Raw genomic sequence first — 17,962 nt, forward strand, 5'->3', positions numbered from 1 at the left:
TAACCCCTGGACCTCCCTCCGTCCTGCTTCAGAGATTTTCTCGTTGATATACCGAACTATTGTGATTTTCATTATGTATGAGAGTTTGGGTGGTTGTAAATAGGAGTTGCCTCGTATGGGCGACTAGACCTTACTGGATGGGGGTACCCGGCGGTGCCCGGGGCGCTACTACGCCATCCCTTTTCTTCATTTGCAACTTTGCAACAAAATTCAACCTCTTAACCTAACTAGAGACGTACGAACCTAAGCAACCTACCTAACTCCGGTCGGCCGAGCAGACAGCACGCTGGACTTGTGATCCTGTGGTCCTGGGTTCGATCCCAGGCGCCGGCGAGAAACAATGGGCAGAGTTTTTCACCCTATGCTCCTGTTACCTAGCAGTAAAATAGGTACCTGGGAGTTAAGTCAGCTGTCACGGGCTGCTTCCTGGGGGTGGAGGCCTGGTCGAGGACCGGGCCGCGGGGTCACTAAAGCCCCGAAATCATCTCAAGATAACCTCAAGATAACTCCAAAGAGTCCGTAGATATTTGTAAGCCGTTACTTGTTATAATTAGTTATCATAACTTAACAAATTACGACCCACGAGAGAGGGGAGGGGTTGTCCGCCCCCTCCCCCACACACATGGCGCTGGTGGCTGAGTGGACAGCACGCTAGATACGTAATCCTGTGAACCGGGGTTCAATTCCCGGCAACCGGCGAGAAACAAATGGGCAGAGTTTCTTTCACCCTAATACCCCCTGTTACCTAGCAGTAAATTGGTACCTGGGAGTTTGACACCTGTTACGGGCTGCTTCCTGAACGGGGGTGTGTGTGTGTGTGGGGGGGGGGAATAGTTAGTAACAGTTGACTGATCGTTGAAAGGCGGGCCAAAAGAGCAGAGCTCAACTCAAAGCAGAACTAGGTGAGTACACACACACACACACACACACACACACACACACACACACACACACACACACACACACACACACTCTCCATCAATGGAACCACCTGTTGAGTGGGTTAAAGTAGCAACGCACTCAACATACAATCCTAACCACTTTCACTTAGCCCTACCATCCGAACACCTAGTAACCACCCTCCCTAATCACTTGCATAATAGCATCATTCACAATTACCTTCACGGATCACCTACACCCCCCCACCACACACCTGCACCCTCACACACCTGGCCTCCCACACACCTGGACCCCGTCATTGTTGCCAGCTATAAACACCACCTAAGTCCTCTCAGTGTTACCAGCCGTCACCCTGCCTCGTATTGGCGACCAGAGCAAGGAATTATGAGCTCTGAGGAACCAGTACACAAGGGTCGGAATGTCTGCTGGCTTCGTCATTTGTAGTATCTTGGAAATCAATAAGCACGTCCCTGATTGGTGGGATGACAGCGTGGTAGAGAGGTAGCCATCCAATAATGAGAGAGAGAGAGAGAGAGAGAGAGAGACGTGGAATTAAAGACAGCGCCAAAGAAATAAGGGTATTGAATAAGCCAGAGGGTGCGTGCGTGCGTACGTTCGTCCATGCGTGCGTATGAGCGTGTTTTGCGCGCACGTACGTGCGTAGCGTGCGTACGCGCATTCACCAGAGAAACCGGAGAAAGAGAAGCTGTGTAAGCGAGGGGGGAGGCTTAATTACCCTGCGGTAAAGGGGAGTAAAGCAGGCTTCAACTTTATTAGCAAATGCCTGAGGTGGTCCACCTGACCCCCCCCCCTCAACCCCCCCATCTTCAACCCCCACCCCCCCCCCCTAAGAATCAAAACCTGGTTACCCATATTTCTCACGGGGAGTAGAGAAAGGGAGGGGGAAGAATAGTAGGGAACGGGGAAATAGTGGTGGGGAGAGGTGGGAATTGTGGTGGGGAAGAGGGAAGAGTAGTGGAGGGGGGGGAAGGGAGGAATAGGATTAGCAGGAGGGAAGAGTAGTCGGGAAGGGGGGCAAGAGTAGAAGGGGAAATAGTACTAGGGGGAGAGGGGGGGGAGGTAGGGTGGAGAGAGAGGGGGACGTGGGAATCGTAGTGGGGGAGGGGAAAGTGTACAGGGCATGGGGGAAATGTTGTGGGCAAGAGGTGGGGAGGAAAGTGAGAGACAAAGGTGGGAGAAAGTGCACTGTGTACAGCACTATAGTTCCTCGCTGGTGACCAATTAAACTGTTGCTGGATGCCGCCGACCTTTGAGCAACCAACCCTTTTTTATTTTAGGCAGGGTTGGTTACTGGTTGCGACCTTCACCTTTTACACATCAAACTGGGAGACAGGGAGAGAGAGAGAGAGAGAGAGAGAGAGAGAGAGAGAGAGAGAGAGAGAGAGACACACACACAGCTGCCCCTGTAGGGTCCTTTAACACCAGAAAGACCAGCAAATGACAGAAGGTAACCACTAGTAATAAGAAACTTACTGAAAATGGGAAGCTATGAAAGAAAATGGGAATAAATGAAAATGGGAACTGGATGAAAACGGGAAACTATGAACGAAAATGGGAAACTATGAATGAAATTGGAAAACTATATAAGAAAATGGGAAACTATGAATGAAAATGGGAAACGGGAGAAGATATCCCACGTTTATTCCAGAGAGGAAGATCACAGATATCTGACTATTGGATAGGAACTTGCAAGTCTAAGATATCAGGAGAGAGCACTATAACATTACGACTATATAATACTTGAATGAGATATTCTTCCCTATAACAGCTATATCATATTCTTCCTTGTAACAGCTATATCATATTCTCCCTTTTAACAGCCATATCATATTCTCCCTTTTAACAGCTATATCATATTCTCCCTTTTAACAGCTATATCATATTCTCCCTTTTAACAGCCATATCATATTCTCCCTTTTAACAGCTATATCATATTCTCCCTTTTAACAGCCATATCATATTCTCCCTTATTACAGTCACTGCATGTTACCTCTTGTTCAAGAATCGTATTTCAGTAAGATATTAACACTGACATTTTTCTCCCAATGAGAGACAATACCTGTGGGTTAGGAGCCACAGGTAGAATATGTCTACCTCATTAAGTAGACGCTGTCTACGTTACCGTGATGTATACCTCGAAAGTAGATGAAATGTCTACTTCTTAAAATGTATCCATTATTAATTCAGCATTCACCATTGCGATAAGAAAGAGCAGTTGTATAAATGACCTCGAATCACAACTACCGATAATAATAATAACTAATAATTATTAAAATAATTCCTTATCATACAAATTATGATAACTATACCAAATAATACCCCCAAAAAAATTATGCAAAATATCAACTTTTCCGTAAAAAAAAAATTGAAAACCCCCAAAAATATCTTGTTTAATTTCCCAGCGGAAAAACAGATGGTCGGGCCCTGTTTTTGGTGGGATTATACAAAATTCCTTTTCATCATTCCACTGCCCAAGGCAGCATTAAACGCTGGAGCCGAAAAATACCTAATGTTCAGATATGAGCTTCCCGAATGCTGAAGGATCAAACGCACTTTATTTTATTTTAACTGAAGGTTACAGATTTTTTTCCCTGTTTTAATTGCATTTTTGAAATCAATCTCGTTGTTGTAATTCATGGTGCTGTTATAAATAACTGTTGTTATTGGCGTTAATAATAGCGGACTGGTAATAAAAGCAAATGGTAATGATGTAATTATTTCAAGTTCTGTAGAATTGGCTCGTATTGTAGCCTCGTGGAGTAGGCCGGTAGAGTAAATTTTGGCCGGGGAGTAAATTTTGGCCGGGGAGTAAATTTTGGCCGGGAAGGAAATAACGTCGGAATAAAACCCTATATACCAGAGAACGAGATAACCCGGAATGGTTAAATGAAATTGGTGTTGGCTACGAGGAAATCTGGGTCGGATAATTGGAAATATTTTTAAGATTAAAAGAAACGTTGTTGGATAAATCGAAATCTTTAAATGATTCGAAGAAATCAGGTCGGATTAATGGAAATAATTTTTGTAGGATTCCAGGGAACACACAGTCGGATTGATCGAAATCTTTGAAGAGTTGGAAATATCTAGCAAACATTTCTTGATAAAGTCAATAAATTATGTTCCTAGTATAATAATAATAATTCAAATAAACCAATTGGAAACAATTTATGGAAAATAAAGAAAATTATTCGGGTTATTAGGCAAATCGGGCCTTGCATAGTAGGCCGAGAAGTGCGTTCAGGCTACTAGGTACGACATTATATATATATATATATATATATATATATATATATATATATATATATATATATATATATTATTATTATTATATATATATATATATATATATATATATATATATATATATATATATATATATATATATATATATATTATTAAATATGACCGAAAAAGTAAGATTAATAATTCTAACACGAATTTTCTCAATCTTTCGTACATTACGCTTCACTGTTGGAGGTAAATCAAAAATCACTTCTCCAAAATTCATTTTTATTTCTAGTTTTTATTTCTTCTTCTTTGGAGAAGTGATTTTTGATTTACCTCCAACAGTGAAGCGTAATGTACGAAAGATTGAGAAAATTCGTGTTAGAATTATTAATCTTACTTTTTCGGTCATATTTAATAATATATGTCTACAGGAAAGACTGCTACCAAAATATACTAATATATATATATATATATATATATATATATATAATACATATTTAATAATATATATATATATATATATATATATATATGTCGTACCTAGTAGCCAGAACGCACTTCTCAGCCTACTATGCAAGGCCCGATTTGCCTAACAAGCCAAGTTTTCCTGAATTAATATATTTTCTTTAATTTTTTTCTTATGAAATGATAAAGCTACCCATTTCATTATGAATGAGGTCAATTTTTTTTTATTGGAATTAAAATTAATGTAGATATATGACCGAACCTAACCAACCCTACCTAACCTAACCTATCTTTATAGGTTAGGTTAGGTTAGGTAGCCGAAAAAGTTAGGTTAGGTTAGGTAGTCAAAAAACCATTAATTCTTGAAAACTTGGCTTATTAGGCAAATCGGGCCTTGCATAGTAGGCTGAGAAGTGCGTTCTGGCTACTAGGTACGACATGGCTGTAACCACTCTGCCAGCAACAACTATCTAAAGGTATTGGGATGTCACGAGACCTACTTCCACCCAACACCCGACAACACTCGTGGCATTATTGGAGCACAGGAATTTCATCAACACACATCAACATGCTAGGGGAGCCGCATCAAGTGTAAGGACTAAAAACTTCATCCTGTTGATAAACGTATGGACAAGTACTGAAACGTTGACAGACTAGACTCATAGGCTACTAATCCATCCCTTGGAGAAGGTATATTATCCCACACACAGAGATCACACTAACGTGATGCATCAAATGAACAAATCCACAAGGGCCATGACGAGGATTCGAACCTGCGTCCGAGAGCATCCCAGACACTGCCTTAATCGACTGAGCTACGACAGGGATATTATTCATTGCTGTTTAATGCCACATCAATATAGACTGCATAACACTACACAGGGCTAATTCGGTCACTATACCAGAGCATTAATCAACCAGCACTATACACCACCCGCCACGAACAACACTGTAGCAACATTCCAAAATTTCAGAAAAAGTGACTTTTGTGTGTGCAAATTTCTCGTCAACTCGACTTTCCGTAACTTTATACAGAGGTCCGCCTCGTTCACCCATTGTTAAAATTTTTGTCACATCCGTTCCTGGGTCAGATTTTGTACAATAAACTTACGATACATCAATGTGCTCCAGCAAGTTTACCATAACATCATTTTGAGATCGTAAGCTTATCATAAATTCACATAGTAAGCTAACCTTAATTTATAACAGTAAGCTTACTATAATAAATTTAACAGACTAAGCTTACCCATAATAAATTTAACAATAAGCTTACCCATAATAAATTTAACAATAAGCTTACCCATAATAAATTTAACACAGTAAGCTTACCCATAATAAATTTAACAATAAGCTTACCCATAATAAATTTAACACAGTAAGCTTACCCATAATAAATTTAACACAGTAAGCTTACCCATAATAAATTTAACACAGTAAGCTTACCCATAATAAATTTAACAATAAGCTTACCCATAATAAATTTAACAGTAAGCTTACCCATAATAAATTTAACACAGTAAGCTTACCCATAATAAATTTAACACAGTAAGCTTACCCATAATAAATTTAACAATAAGCTTACCCATAATAAATTTAACACAGTAAGCTTACCCATAATAAATTTAACAGTAAGCTTACCCATAATAAATTTAACACAGTAAGCTTACCCATAATACATTTGTTACAGTAAGCTTACCCATAATACATTTGTTACAGTAAGCTTACCATGGCACATATATCTTTGAAATGTATTTTATGCGTGTCAGATTTGCATGTATATTAGGGGAAGGGTAGCGAAAGGGAAGGGGAAGAAAGGATACTAGTAAAAGAGGGAAGGGGGAAAGGAGAGAGAGAGAGCGAATAAGGGGAGAAAGAGGACAGGAAACCTTAAGAGAAGAAGAGAAAGAAGAAGTAAGGAGAAGGAAGAGGATTTAAGAGTATGAGTAGAGATGGAAAAAAAATGAGGAGGAGAAGCCAGCACAGCCAGATAAAGAAAGAAATGGAAGAGAAAGGAGAATAACCGAGCGAGCAGAGAAAATAGAAGAGATGAGGGAGGGGGAAAATAAAGAGGGAGGTAAGAAAAGAGGAGGAAGAGAAAGAGAGAGGGGGGGGGGAAGGATTAATACGTGAGATCACGAGTAAATTAAACATGCTTAAGGTAGTATACCTCTTATACACCCTGTATACTCCCCCAGGTCGGCCTGGGTGTATTTCACCTCTTGTCAAGAGAGCCTCCAGGGGTCGTCCTTGCTGTAGTATGACGACCCTCCGTGTTTTGGATGTGGCAACAGCGCTTTTATTGTTGAAGAGCATTTGGGATCTCCTATGGCTGTGCTGGAGTGCGTTCACGATCTTGTAGCTACGCTGGGGTGCGTTCACGATCTTCTAGCTACGCTGGGGTGCGTTCACGATCTTCTAGCTACGCTGGGGTGCGTTCACGATCTTCTAGCTACGCTGGGGTGCGTTCACGATCTTCTAGCTACGCTGGGGTGCGTTCACGATCTTGTAGCTACGCTGGGGTGCGTTCACGATCTTCTAGCTATGCTGGGATGCGTTCACGATCTTCTAGCTATGCTGGGATGCGTTCACGATCTTCTAGCTATGCTGGGATGCGTTCACGATCTTCTAGCTACGCTGGGGTGCGTTCACGATCTTGTAGCTACGCTGGGGTGCGTTCACGATCTTGTAGCTATGCTGGGGTGCGTTCACGATCTTGTAGCTATGCTGAGATGCGTTCACGATCTTCTAGCTATTCTGGGATGCGTTCACGATCTTCTAGCTATTCTGGGATGCGTTCACGATCTTCTAGCTATGCTGGGATGCGTTCACGATCTTCTAGCTATGCTGGGATGCGTTCACGATCTTCTAGCTACGCTGGAATGCGTTCACACTAGTTACACGCTACAGTGGTGTTCCAGTCACCATTGGAGGCTATTTCGACAGCTCAAGTTCAAGTATGTTTATTGAGACAAGTAATACATCTCAAAGGGATTAGAGAAGCTTAGGCTATTTCTGCACTCCTATTTTGACTGCTTGTTCACATCTATATGACAGAGTTTGTTGTTGTTCGTCATAAGTCTCCCAGAACCCCCTTCTGAAGAGGGCAGCCATTGTTAGTAGACGACCCACATCACTATGAAAGGGGGTTGGTCATTGTTTTCGGATGACCCCACCTTTCTGAAAGGGGGGTGGGGGGTTGGTTATAGTTTTCGGACATCTCCACCTTTCTGAAAGGGGTATAGTCATGTTTTTCGCACATCACCACCTTTCTGAACGGGCTATAGTCATGTTTTTCGCACATCCCCACCTTTCTGAAAGGGGCATAGTCATGTTTTTCGGACGGGGTATGGTCATGTTTTTCGGACGCCCCTTTCTGGACGATCTCAGTGTCGTAAACATTTTTGTCGACCTCTAATAGTCTCGTTGCCGTTGTCAGCTGGTCTGATTTGATTTTTTTTGGGGGGACACTTATTGACTATGTATTGCCTTTGTTCTTTTTTTTCCCCTCTGTCGATATTGCACACATGTTGATTGCAATCCCTCTTGCAGTTGTGTCGCTGTCGGCGCTCAAAGCTGAGCATGGTAATCAATACAGCTGGTTACAAAATTACCGATTTTCACAAATATCAGAAAGTATTGATTTTTTTACGAAAAATTATAATGATTTTTAAAACAATATTGTTGATCTTGGTTATCTTGAGATGATTTCGGGGCTTTTTTTTTAGTGTCCCCGCGGCCCGGTCCTCGACCAGGCCTCCACCCCCAGGAACCAGCCCGTGACAGCTGACTAACACCCAGGTACCTATTTTACTGCTAGGTAACAGGGGCATCAGGGTGAAAGAAGCTCTGCCCATTGTTTCTCGCCGGCGCCTGGGATCGAACCCAGGACCACAAGCCCAGTGTGCTGTCCGCTCGGCCGACCGGCTCCAATGATGAATGCAGCTGCAGGCGATGAGTCACAATAACGTGGCTGAAGTATGTTGACCAGACCACACACTAGAAATTGAAGAGACGACGACGTTTCGGTCCGTCCTGGACCATTCTCAAGTCGATTGTGATGAGGACAGGTAGGGACAGGCATTAAATAGGCAAGAGAGAGCTGAGGAGGAAAGTCAGGTGTAGGGGATAGTAGTAATGAGAACCGCAGCAGGCCTATTGGCCCATACGAGGCAGCTTTACGAAAAATTAATGATTTTTAAGACATTGTTATTGACAAAATACATATTGGTTATTCCAATATGTAAACAAATACATATAGACAGTATCTAAACACCTACTATAACGTAGAGCAGGATATCTGCTATATATTATTATATTAAACGATTGCTAATTGGACTTTCACCAACGTGAAGGGAGCCGGTCGGCCGAGCGGACAGCACGCTGGACTTGTGATCCTGTGGTCCTGGGTTCGATCCCAGGCGCCGGCGAGAAACAATGGGCAGAGTTTCTCTCACCCTATGCCCCTGTTACCTAGCAGTAAAATAGGTACCTGGGTGTTAGTCAGCTGTCACGGGTTGCTTCCTAGGGGGTGGAGGCCTGGTCGAGGACCGGGCCGCGGGGACACTTAAAAACCCCGAAATCATCTCAAGATAACGGCTCCTACGGATTTTCTGACTAATGCATGACGATAGTGTGATTAATCTCTGTGTAAGGTCTAATTATGGGAAAAGGGGCGATAGTGGAGAGATAAGTTAGGCTGTTAAAGATTCGCTACCTGGAACAAAAAGCTCCAAGTAGCACGGGCTATGGTGATCCCGTATATGAGTTAGGCGTGACACAGCACTAGCCAGGATGGCAATATAGGAAAGTTACCCCCCTTTTAATCACCGCGCTACAAAGGAAAATGAGATGCAGGTCGTGTTATCGTGATCTCTTCCGTGTAGCGATCTCTAATTCATTAACCATTTGTTATTTAAATGCAGAGAAGTTAACATTGCTAACCCTAAACAGGCAGCAACACCCCACGTATAGGTAAGCTCACCCCTCCCCCTTTCCCTTCCCTCCCCTTCCCTTTGGCTAGGATTTGCTTGCTTAGATCAATCAAACTGTCTTTTGCTTCCCCCACATGTACCTAATACAGAATCTATCATGGGGACATCAACACAAATTACAGCAAACAACCTTGTTCTCTATTATTTTTTACTGTGCTTTCTCCCTCCTTTGTTTCACTGTGCTTTCTCCCTCCTTTGTTTCACTGTGCTTTCTCCCTCCTTTGTTTCACTGTGCTTTCTCCCTCCTTTGTTTCACTGTGCTTTCTCCCTCCTTTGTTTCACTGTGCTTTCTCCCTCCTTTGTTTCACTGTGCTTTCTCCCTCCTTTGTTTCACTGTGCTTTCTCCCTCCTTTGTTTCACTGTGCTTTCTCCCTCCTTTCTTTTACTGTGCTTTCTCCCTCCTTTGTTTCACTGTGCTTTCTCCCTCCTTTGCTTTACTGTGCTTTCTCCCTCCTTTCTTTTACTGTGCTTTCTCCCTCCTTTGTTTTACTGTGCTTTCTCCCTCCTTTGTTTCACTGTGCTTTCTCCCTCCTTTGTTTCACTGTGCTTTCTCCCTCCTTTGTTTCACTGTGCTTTCTCCCTCCTTTGTTTCACTGTGCTTTCTCCCTCCTTTGCTTTACTGTGCTTTCTCCCTCCTTTGTTTCACTATACTTTCTCCTCTCCACAATTTTGTTGTCTTAGCTTCGTGTTCTTGGTAAGCCTCTTGCCCAATCACTTGCGATGGACGGTAGAGCGACGGTCTTGTTTCATGCAGGTCGGCGTTCAATCCCAGACCGTCCACAAGTGGATGGGCACCATTCCCCCCCCCCCCCGACCCACCCCAACTCCTTATCCTGACCCCCTTCCCAGTGCTATATAGTCCTAATGGCTTGTCCGCTTTCCCCCTTATAATTACCCCCACCCCCCTTTGATAATTACCTTGAATTATCTTGATAAAGCGAAAGAGGCTTGTCTTCCATTTTGTTTCAGTTTTCCTCTCTTCATTACTTATTCTATGTATAATCCTTATTCCTTATTTATTATCCCTTAATTCCTTATTCCTTAATTATTTATTAGAATAAGGAACTTTACGTTCCTTATTCTATGTATAATCCTTATTCCTTATTTATTATTCCTTAATTCCTTATTCCTTAATTATTTATTAGAATAAGGAACTTTACGTTCCTTATTCTATGTATAATTCGTTGTCATTTCCCTCTTCCATTCTTACCATTTGTTTCCTGCTTCCCTTCTTCGTTTTTTTTTTGTTTTTAGTTTCTCTCATTAGCCAGCCGTCAGCCCCCCTCTGCTGTGCTGTCATATCTGTATTGAACACATCAATCTTATCAGCCCCTTCCTTCTCCTCTTTCTACTATCTCCTCTGATTTATCACAACCCCCTTCCAAGTCTTGTTTTTTTTTTTTGCGTTCTCCTCCACGTCCATACATCCCATCCCTGTTTTTTTCTCTTCTCTTTCTCATTCTCTTGTACGTATCTTCACTATTCCTTCTCGTTTCCTATCCTAAAACTTATCTTTTTGTGATTTGGTCTTTATTCTTTTATCATAATTAAGTTTATTTTTGGTTCTTCTTGTTCTTTAGAACAGTTTTATGTCTGTTTGGCACATATCTGCCTCTTTAGCCCCTTTCTATCTCTTTGGCAATTCTCCACTCCACTATCGTAACCTTCCAAACCAAAGGAGCCGGTCGGCCGAGCAGACAGCACGCTCGACTTGTGATCCTGTGGTCCTGGGTTTGATCCCAGGCGCCGGCGAGAAACAATGGGCAGAGTTTCTTTCACCCTATGTCCCCGTTACCTAACAGTAAAATAGGTACCTGGGTGTTAGTCAGCTGTCACGGGCTGCTTCCTGGGGGTGGAGGCCTGGTCGAGGACCGGGCCGCGGGGACACTAAAAAAAAGCCCCGAAATCATCTCAAGATAACCTCAAGATAACCTCAAGATAACCTTCCTCTGAACTTTACGTTCCAATTTCACCTTAATTCTATATATTCATCCACTTTAATCTCTCCATTTTCTCCCTCACTTCGTATCTCTTTCTCTCCCTCATTTTGCTTTTCTTCCTTCCCTTCCTTTCCCTTTTGGCTTGGTTACCTGTTCCTGTCTGTTAACGGCACACCTGCAATACGTTCTTTGCTCCTGTTCCTGTTGTTCTCTCTCTCTGTATATGAACATTGCTACTTTCTATTTTACTTTCCCCTGTTGCTTTCTTCCCGTTCTGGCTACGTTCTCTGTTTGCTCCATTTCTATATTTGCCCCTTCTTCATATATACTTTCCCCTCTTTGTTATTGCTGTTCTGTTCTAGATAACAATATGGAACACAGGATCAGTTCTTCATAAATCTGGCATAGAATTATTTATTTTATGGTATTTATTGAAACTGCTTTTGTGTTTCTTATCAGTAGAACACGATAAGTTCCATGAATATAGTAGAGCTGTGATATAGCTGTTGTGTACACTAGGGAATTACACAAAAGATATATATATATATATATATATATATATATATATATATATATATATATATATATATATATATATATATATATGTCGTACCTAGTAGCCAGAACGCACTTCTCAGCCTACTATGCAAGGCCCGATTTGCCTAATAAGCCAAGTTTTCCTGAATTATTATATTTTCTGTAATTTTTTTCTTACGAAATGATAAAGCTACCCATTTCATTATGTATAAGGTCAATTTCTTTTTATTGGAGTTAAAATTAACGTAGATATATGACCGAACCTAACCAACCCTACCTAACCTATCTTTATAGGTTAAGTTAGGTTAGGTAGCCGAAAAAGTTAGGTTAGGTAGGTTAGGTAGTCGAAAAACAAATAATTCATGAAAACTTGGCTTATTAGGCAAATCGGGCCTTGCATAGTAGGCTGAAAAGTGCATTCTGGCTACTAGGTACGACATACATATATATATATATATATATATATATATATATATATATATATATATATATATATATATATATATATATATGTGTGTGTGTGGCTAATTGGTCAAGGTGTGAGTCTGGGGGGTTACATAGGACACTGGTTCGAGCCCCATTCTGTTCGAAAGATGTTTGTCAGGCTATTCTCTGCCATTAGGCAACAAAGCAAAACTATTAATGGCAGTTTTACTGAGAACAATTACGAAAGACCTTGTTGACTAGACCACACACAAGAAGGTGAAGGGACGACGACGTTTCGGTCCGTCCTGGACCATCTTCTTGAGGTGCTTCCGGGGCTTTGCGTCCCCGCGGCCCAGTCGACGACCAGGCCTCCTAAACTGCCCATTCTCAAGTCGATTGTCGAGAATCGACACAATCGACTTGAGAATGGTCCAGGACAGACCGAAACGTCGTCGTCCCTTCACCTTCTAGTGTGTGGTCTGGTCAACATACGTCAGCCACGTTATTGTGACTCATCGCCTGCAATTACAAAGAACCACTTTTTAGGGCCAATTACCCACCTGCTCATTGCTGGTAATCAGGTGATTGATGAGGGGTGTACACATGGCCAGTCTCGCTATTACCTCCCCCTCTTCTGCTAATGACCCTCTCAGCGCTCCTCTCGTCCTAATCTCTTATCGAGAGACTGCTTTCTTAAATATTTTCTCCCCGCCCCTTTCTAATGGTTTTCTATTCTGAATTTATTTGATGGGAAGGGGGGGACTATTATTTTATTCCTGTTCCCCTTAACTGGATCTTAACTATAGTTTAAAAAACCTATAGCTCAATGGTCTACGTCCTCAGATCACAACCGAGACCCCACCGGGATTTATTCCCGGGCGAGACAGAAACACAACTGGGCAACTTTCCTCTCGCCCGATGCGTCTGTTCACCTAGCAGTAAAATAGGCATCTAGGAGTGTGACAACTGTTGAGGGGAGCATCCTGCCTGAAGGTCGGTAGTTGGCCAATTACGAGGGGCCCCTCGTGTGACCTGGGGGAGGGAGGGAGGAGTGGGGGAGGGAGGAGTGGGGAGAGGGGGGGAGGGGTTAATGATTGATCGGTTGCCCTGTTTATGTGAGTATAAAACATTTTTTTTAGCAAAATATTAAATGAATAAAACAGAGCAAAAGGGAGACAGAGACAGAGAGACAGAGACAGAGAGAGAGACAGAGAGAGAGAGAGACAGAGAGAGAGACAGAGAGAGAGACAGAGACAGAGAGAGAGACAGAGAGAGAGACAGAGACAGACAGAGAGAGAGACAGAGAGAGAGAGAGAGAGAGACAGAGACAGAGAGAGAGACAGAGAGAGAGACAGAGAGAGACAGAGAGAGAGACAGAGAGAGAGACAGAGAGACAGAGACAGAGAGACAGAGCGAGAGACAGAGCGAGAGACAGAGCGAGAGACAGAGCGAGAGACAGAGCGAGAGACAGAGCGAGAGACAGAGCGAGAGACAGAGCGAGAGACAGAGCGAGAGACAGAGCGAGAGACAGAGCGAGAGACAGAGCGAGAGACAGAGCGAGAGACAGAGACAGAGCGAGAGACAGAGACAGAGACAGAGCGAGAGACAGAGACAGAGCGAGAGAGACAGACAGAGCGAGAGAGACAGACAGAGCGAGAGAGACAGACAGAGCGAGAGAGACAGACAGAGCGAGAGAGACAGACAGAGCGAGAGAGACAGACAGAGCGAGAGAGACAGACAGAGCGAGAGAGACAGACAGAGCGAGAGAGAGAGGACGGTACCGGCCCCCTGTCAGACACGCATCAAACACACACACACATTACCACCAAACTCATCGCCACGTCTGCAAATGTTCGTTACTTTGCGTTTCGTCTGTCGCTTTTGTCCCAAAATATTAAATATTAATCCATTCGTATACTGGGTATAGGAACGCTTTTATGTACTCACCTTGTTGTATGTGTGTATTCGCCTAGTTGTGCTTGCGGGGTTTGAGCTCTGCTCTTTCGGCCCGCCTTTCAACTGACAATCAACTGTTACTAACTACTATTTTTTTCCACACCACACACACACGCACACACCAGGAAGCAGCCCGTGAGAGCTGACTAACTCCCAGGTACCTATTTTACTGCTAGGTAACAGGGGCATAGGGTGGTTATCTTGAGATGATTTCGGGGCTTTAGTGTCCCCGCGGCCCGGTCCTCGACCAGGCCTCCACCCCCAGGAAGCAGCCCGTGACAGCTGACTAACACCCAGGTACCTATTTAACTGCTAGGTAACAGGGACATAGGGTGAAAGAAACTCTGTCCATTGTTTCTCGCCGGCGCCTGGGATCGAACCCAGGACCCACGGACTCCTCCATGTTCCCAGTGTCCAATTATGTCCCCATTCGTTCTACTGTTTCGTAATTCAACAGTGGCTTCTATCCTTCTCTCCATTCCATTTATCCCAAATTCATTCCCCTCTATTTCTGCCCACCTCCCATCCTCTGTACGACCCCTATCCCCCCCACCTTCCCCCCAAAAAATTCCTCCCCTCGTTTTAATAACTCGAAATTATCTGCCCATCACATAATTTTTCCAACTATTATTTCCCCGTTTTCTGTCAATTAAAAAAGTATCAACAGGGGCGAATTTCCCCGAGCAGAAAAACGCCTGCGACAGGAATTTTTTTTTATTTGTTGACGTTGGGAGGGGGGCGGGGGTTCGGGAATGGAAGGGGAGGGGGGGTTACTAATGTTTAATGTTTATGTTTAGGGATTTCCATCCCACGTATTCCCATCTGTTACTTTCCCTTCCTATCAATTGTTTGCGTTTTCTTTAATTTACACCCCATACTCGTTCCTTCAGCTCCTAAGTCGTACTTGCTTTAATTGTTCTATCTACCCACCGAATATAGCATTTTCTTCCCTCTACTCCTCCAAGAGATGCCCGTTTCACCCAACCACTTGGGCTGGACGGTAGACATACATACAAAGATACTGAGAAACGCAGTCAAAAATGGAGACGAACAGAGAAGTCCCGGATGAGAAGACAGAACTAGGGGGACACAGGTGAGAACTGAGAATAGAAATTTACCACGAACACCTACGAATGTATAGATATGATAGAGCCCAATAGGCTCAGGAATCGGCACACCTGTTGATTGACGGTTGAGAGGCGGGACCAAAGAGCCAGAGCTCAACCCCCGCAAACACAACCAGGTGAACTAGGCGAGTACACACACAAGACATATATCAAGACTTATCAAGCCTGATAAAGACAGGCTGTTTAACACAAGGGGCACACGCACAAGGGGACACAGGTGGAAACTGAGTGCCCAAATGAGCCACAGAGATATTAGAAAGAACGTTTTTAGTGTCAGAGTAGTTGACAAATGGAATGCATTAGGAAGTGATGTGGTGGAGGCTGACTCCATACACAGTTTCAAGTGTAGATATGATAGAGCCCAATAGGCTCAGGAATCTGTACACCTGTTCATTGACAGTTGAGAGGCGGGACCAAAGAGCCAGAGCTCAACCCCCGCAAGCTCAACTAGGCGAGTACAACTAGGTGAGTACACACACACACACACACACTTTTAGTAGTTTCAAAGCGTTATATGACAGAGTGTTGGGAAGACTGGACACCACGAGCGTAGCTCTCATCCTGTAACTACACTTAGGTAATTACACACACACACGCATACACACACACGCACACCACACACACACACACACACACACACACACACACACACACACACACACACACACACACACACACACCCTCATAACCACTACCATCCACCCTCAAAAAACTCCTTTATAAATAGTTTTAATTCAAGTACTTTCTCTTCTTAATACCCAATAAACGTCCCAGGCACGAGAGATTCTATTAAACTGGTGTATTACTGCAGTTTTTGCTTTGCTAATCCAGTCAATGGGCAGCAGAGACACTGGAGCGAGAACCGGGTGAGACCAAAGGGGTGAAAGGGTAGAAATGGGAGAGCAAGTAGGAAGGGGAAAGGGACAGAGGGGGAGGGGAAAGGTACAGAGGAGGAACAGGAGGAAAAAGGCAGGAAGGGAGAGACGAGAGGATAGGGTGTATAGGAGAGGTAAGGATGCTTAGGTAAGGGTCAGATGGGGAAATTAGGGATAGGGGATTGGAGGAAGAGAAAGGGACTTAGAAATGGGCAGAATGTGAGGGCACAAGGAGAATGAGAGACTAGGAGGGTAGGGAGAGCCATAAATGATAAATGAGAAAACTGCGAGAGATAGAATGAAAGAAAGATAGAACATTAAAACCAAAGAACAACGAATATCAGAACGAAAGAACATACAAAGTCATCAGAAAAGAACATAGAAAGTGAGAATGGGAAAAAAAACATAGAAATAGAGAAGAGAAAGCGAGACACAGTAACAAGGTAACAGGAACATTAAGCCTCAAAAGAATCAGAAGCAACAGCAACAAAAAATGTGCAACATAGCCGTGTTAGAAAGACTTAATTATAACACACATTTACCAACACACATATATTAAAGTATTAAGGTAAGTGTTATTACCCGAACCTCAGACGTGAAACATTAGCCGACACGCAAAGGCGGCCGCCAGGTGGCCGCTCGTAAACACACAATATCCCTTGCACCAGCGGGAGAATGTCAACAATATCCCATGCACCAGCGGGAGAATGTCAACAATATCCCATGCACCAGCGGGAGAATGTCAACAATATCCCATGCACCAGCGGGAGAATGTCAACAATATCCCTTGCACCAGCGGGAGAATGTCAACAATATTCCATGCACCAGCGGGAGAATGTCAACAATATCCCTTGCACCAGCGGGAGAATGTCAACAATATCCCATGCACCAGCGGGAGAATGTCAACAATATCCCATGCACCAGCGGGAGAATGTCAACAATATCCCTTGCACCAGCGGGAGAATGTCAACAATATCCCATGCACCAGCGGCAGAATGTCAACAATATCCCATGCACCAGCGGCAGAATGTCAACAATATCCCATGCACCAGCGGGAGAATGTCAACAATATCCCATGCACCAGCGGGAGAATGTCAACAATATCCCTTGCACCAGCGGGAGAATGTCAACAATATCCCATGCACCAGCGGGAGAATGTCAACAATATCCCATGCACCAGCGGGAGAATGTCAACAATATCCCATGCACCAGCGGGAGAATGTCAACAATATCCCTTGCACCAGCGGGAGAATGTCAACAATATCCCATGCACCAGCGAGAGAATGTCAACAATATCCCATGCACCAGCGGGAGAATGTCAACAATATCCCATGCACCAGCGGGAGAATGTCAACAATATCCCATGCACCAGCGGGAGAATGTCAACAATATCCCATGCACCAGCGGGAGAATGTCAACAATATCCCATGCACCAGCGGGAGAATGTCAACAATATCCCTTGCACCAGCGGGAGAATGTCAACAATATCCCATGCA

The 17,962-nt window shown here is 43.5% G+C and overlaps 1 protein-coding gene across 1 annotated transcript; it reads left to right on the plus strand.

Annotated features, from left to right (window-relative positions):
- Window positions 1-1,318: 1,318 nt before the first annotated feature.
- Window positions 1,319-7,508, plus strand: LOC123760958 (serine/arginine-rich splicing factor 4-like). The gene is made up of 2 exons (XM_069330523.1): window positions 1,319-1,401; window positions 6,923-7,508. The coding sequence occupies exons 1-2, from the start codon at window positions 1,319-1,321 to the stop codon at window positions 7,506-7,508; spliced, it is 669 nt and encodes a 222-aa protein (XP_069186624.1).
- The last annotated feature ends 10,454 nt before the right edge of the window (window positions 7,509-17,962 follow it).

The sequence above is a fragment of the Procambarus clarkii genome, chromosome 3 (assembly GCF_040958095.1).
Source record: "Procambarus clarkii isolate CNS0578487 chromosome 3, FALCON_Pclarkii_2.0, whole genome shotgun sequence".
NCBI classification, from domain to species: domain Eukaryota; kingdom Metazoa; phylum Arthropoda; class Malacostraca; order Decapoda; family Cambaridae; genus Procambarus; species Procambarus clarkii.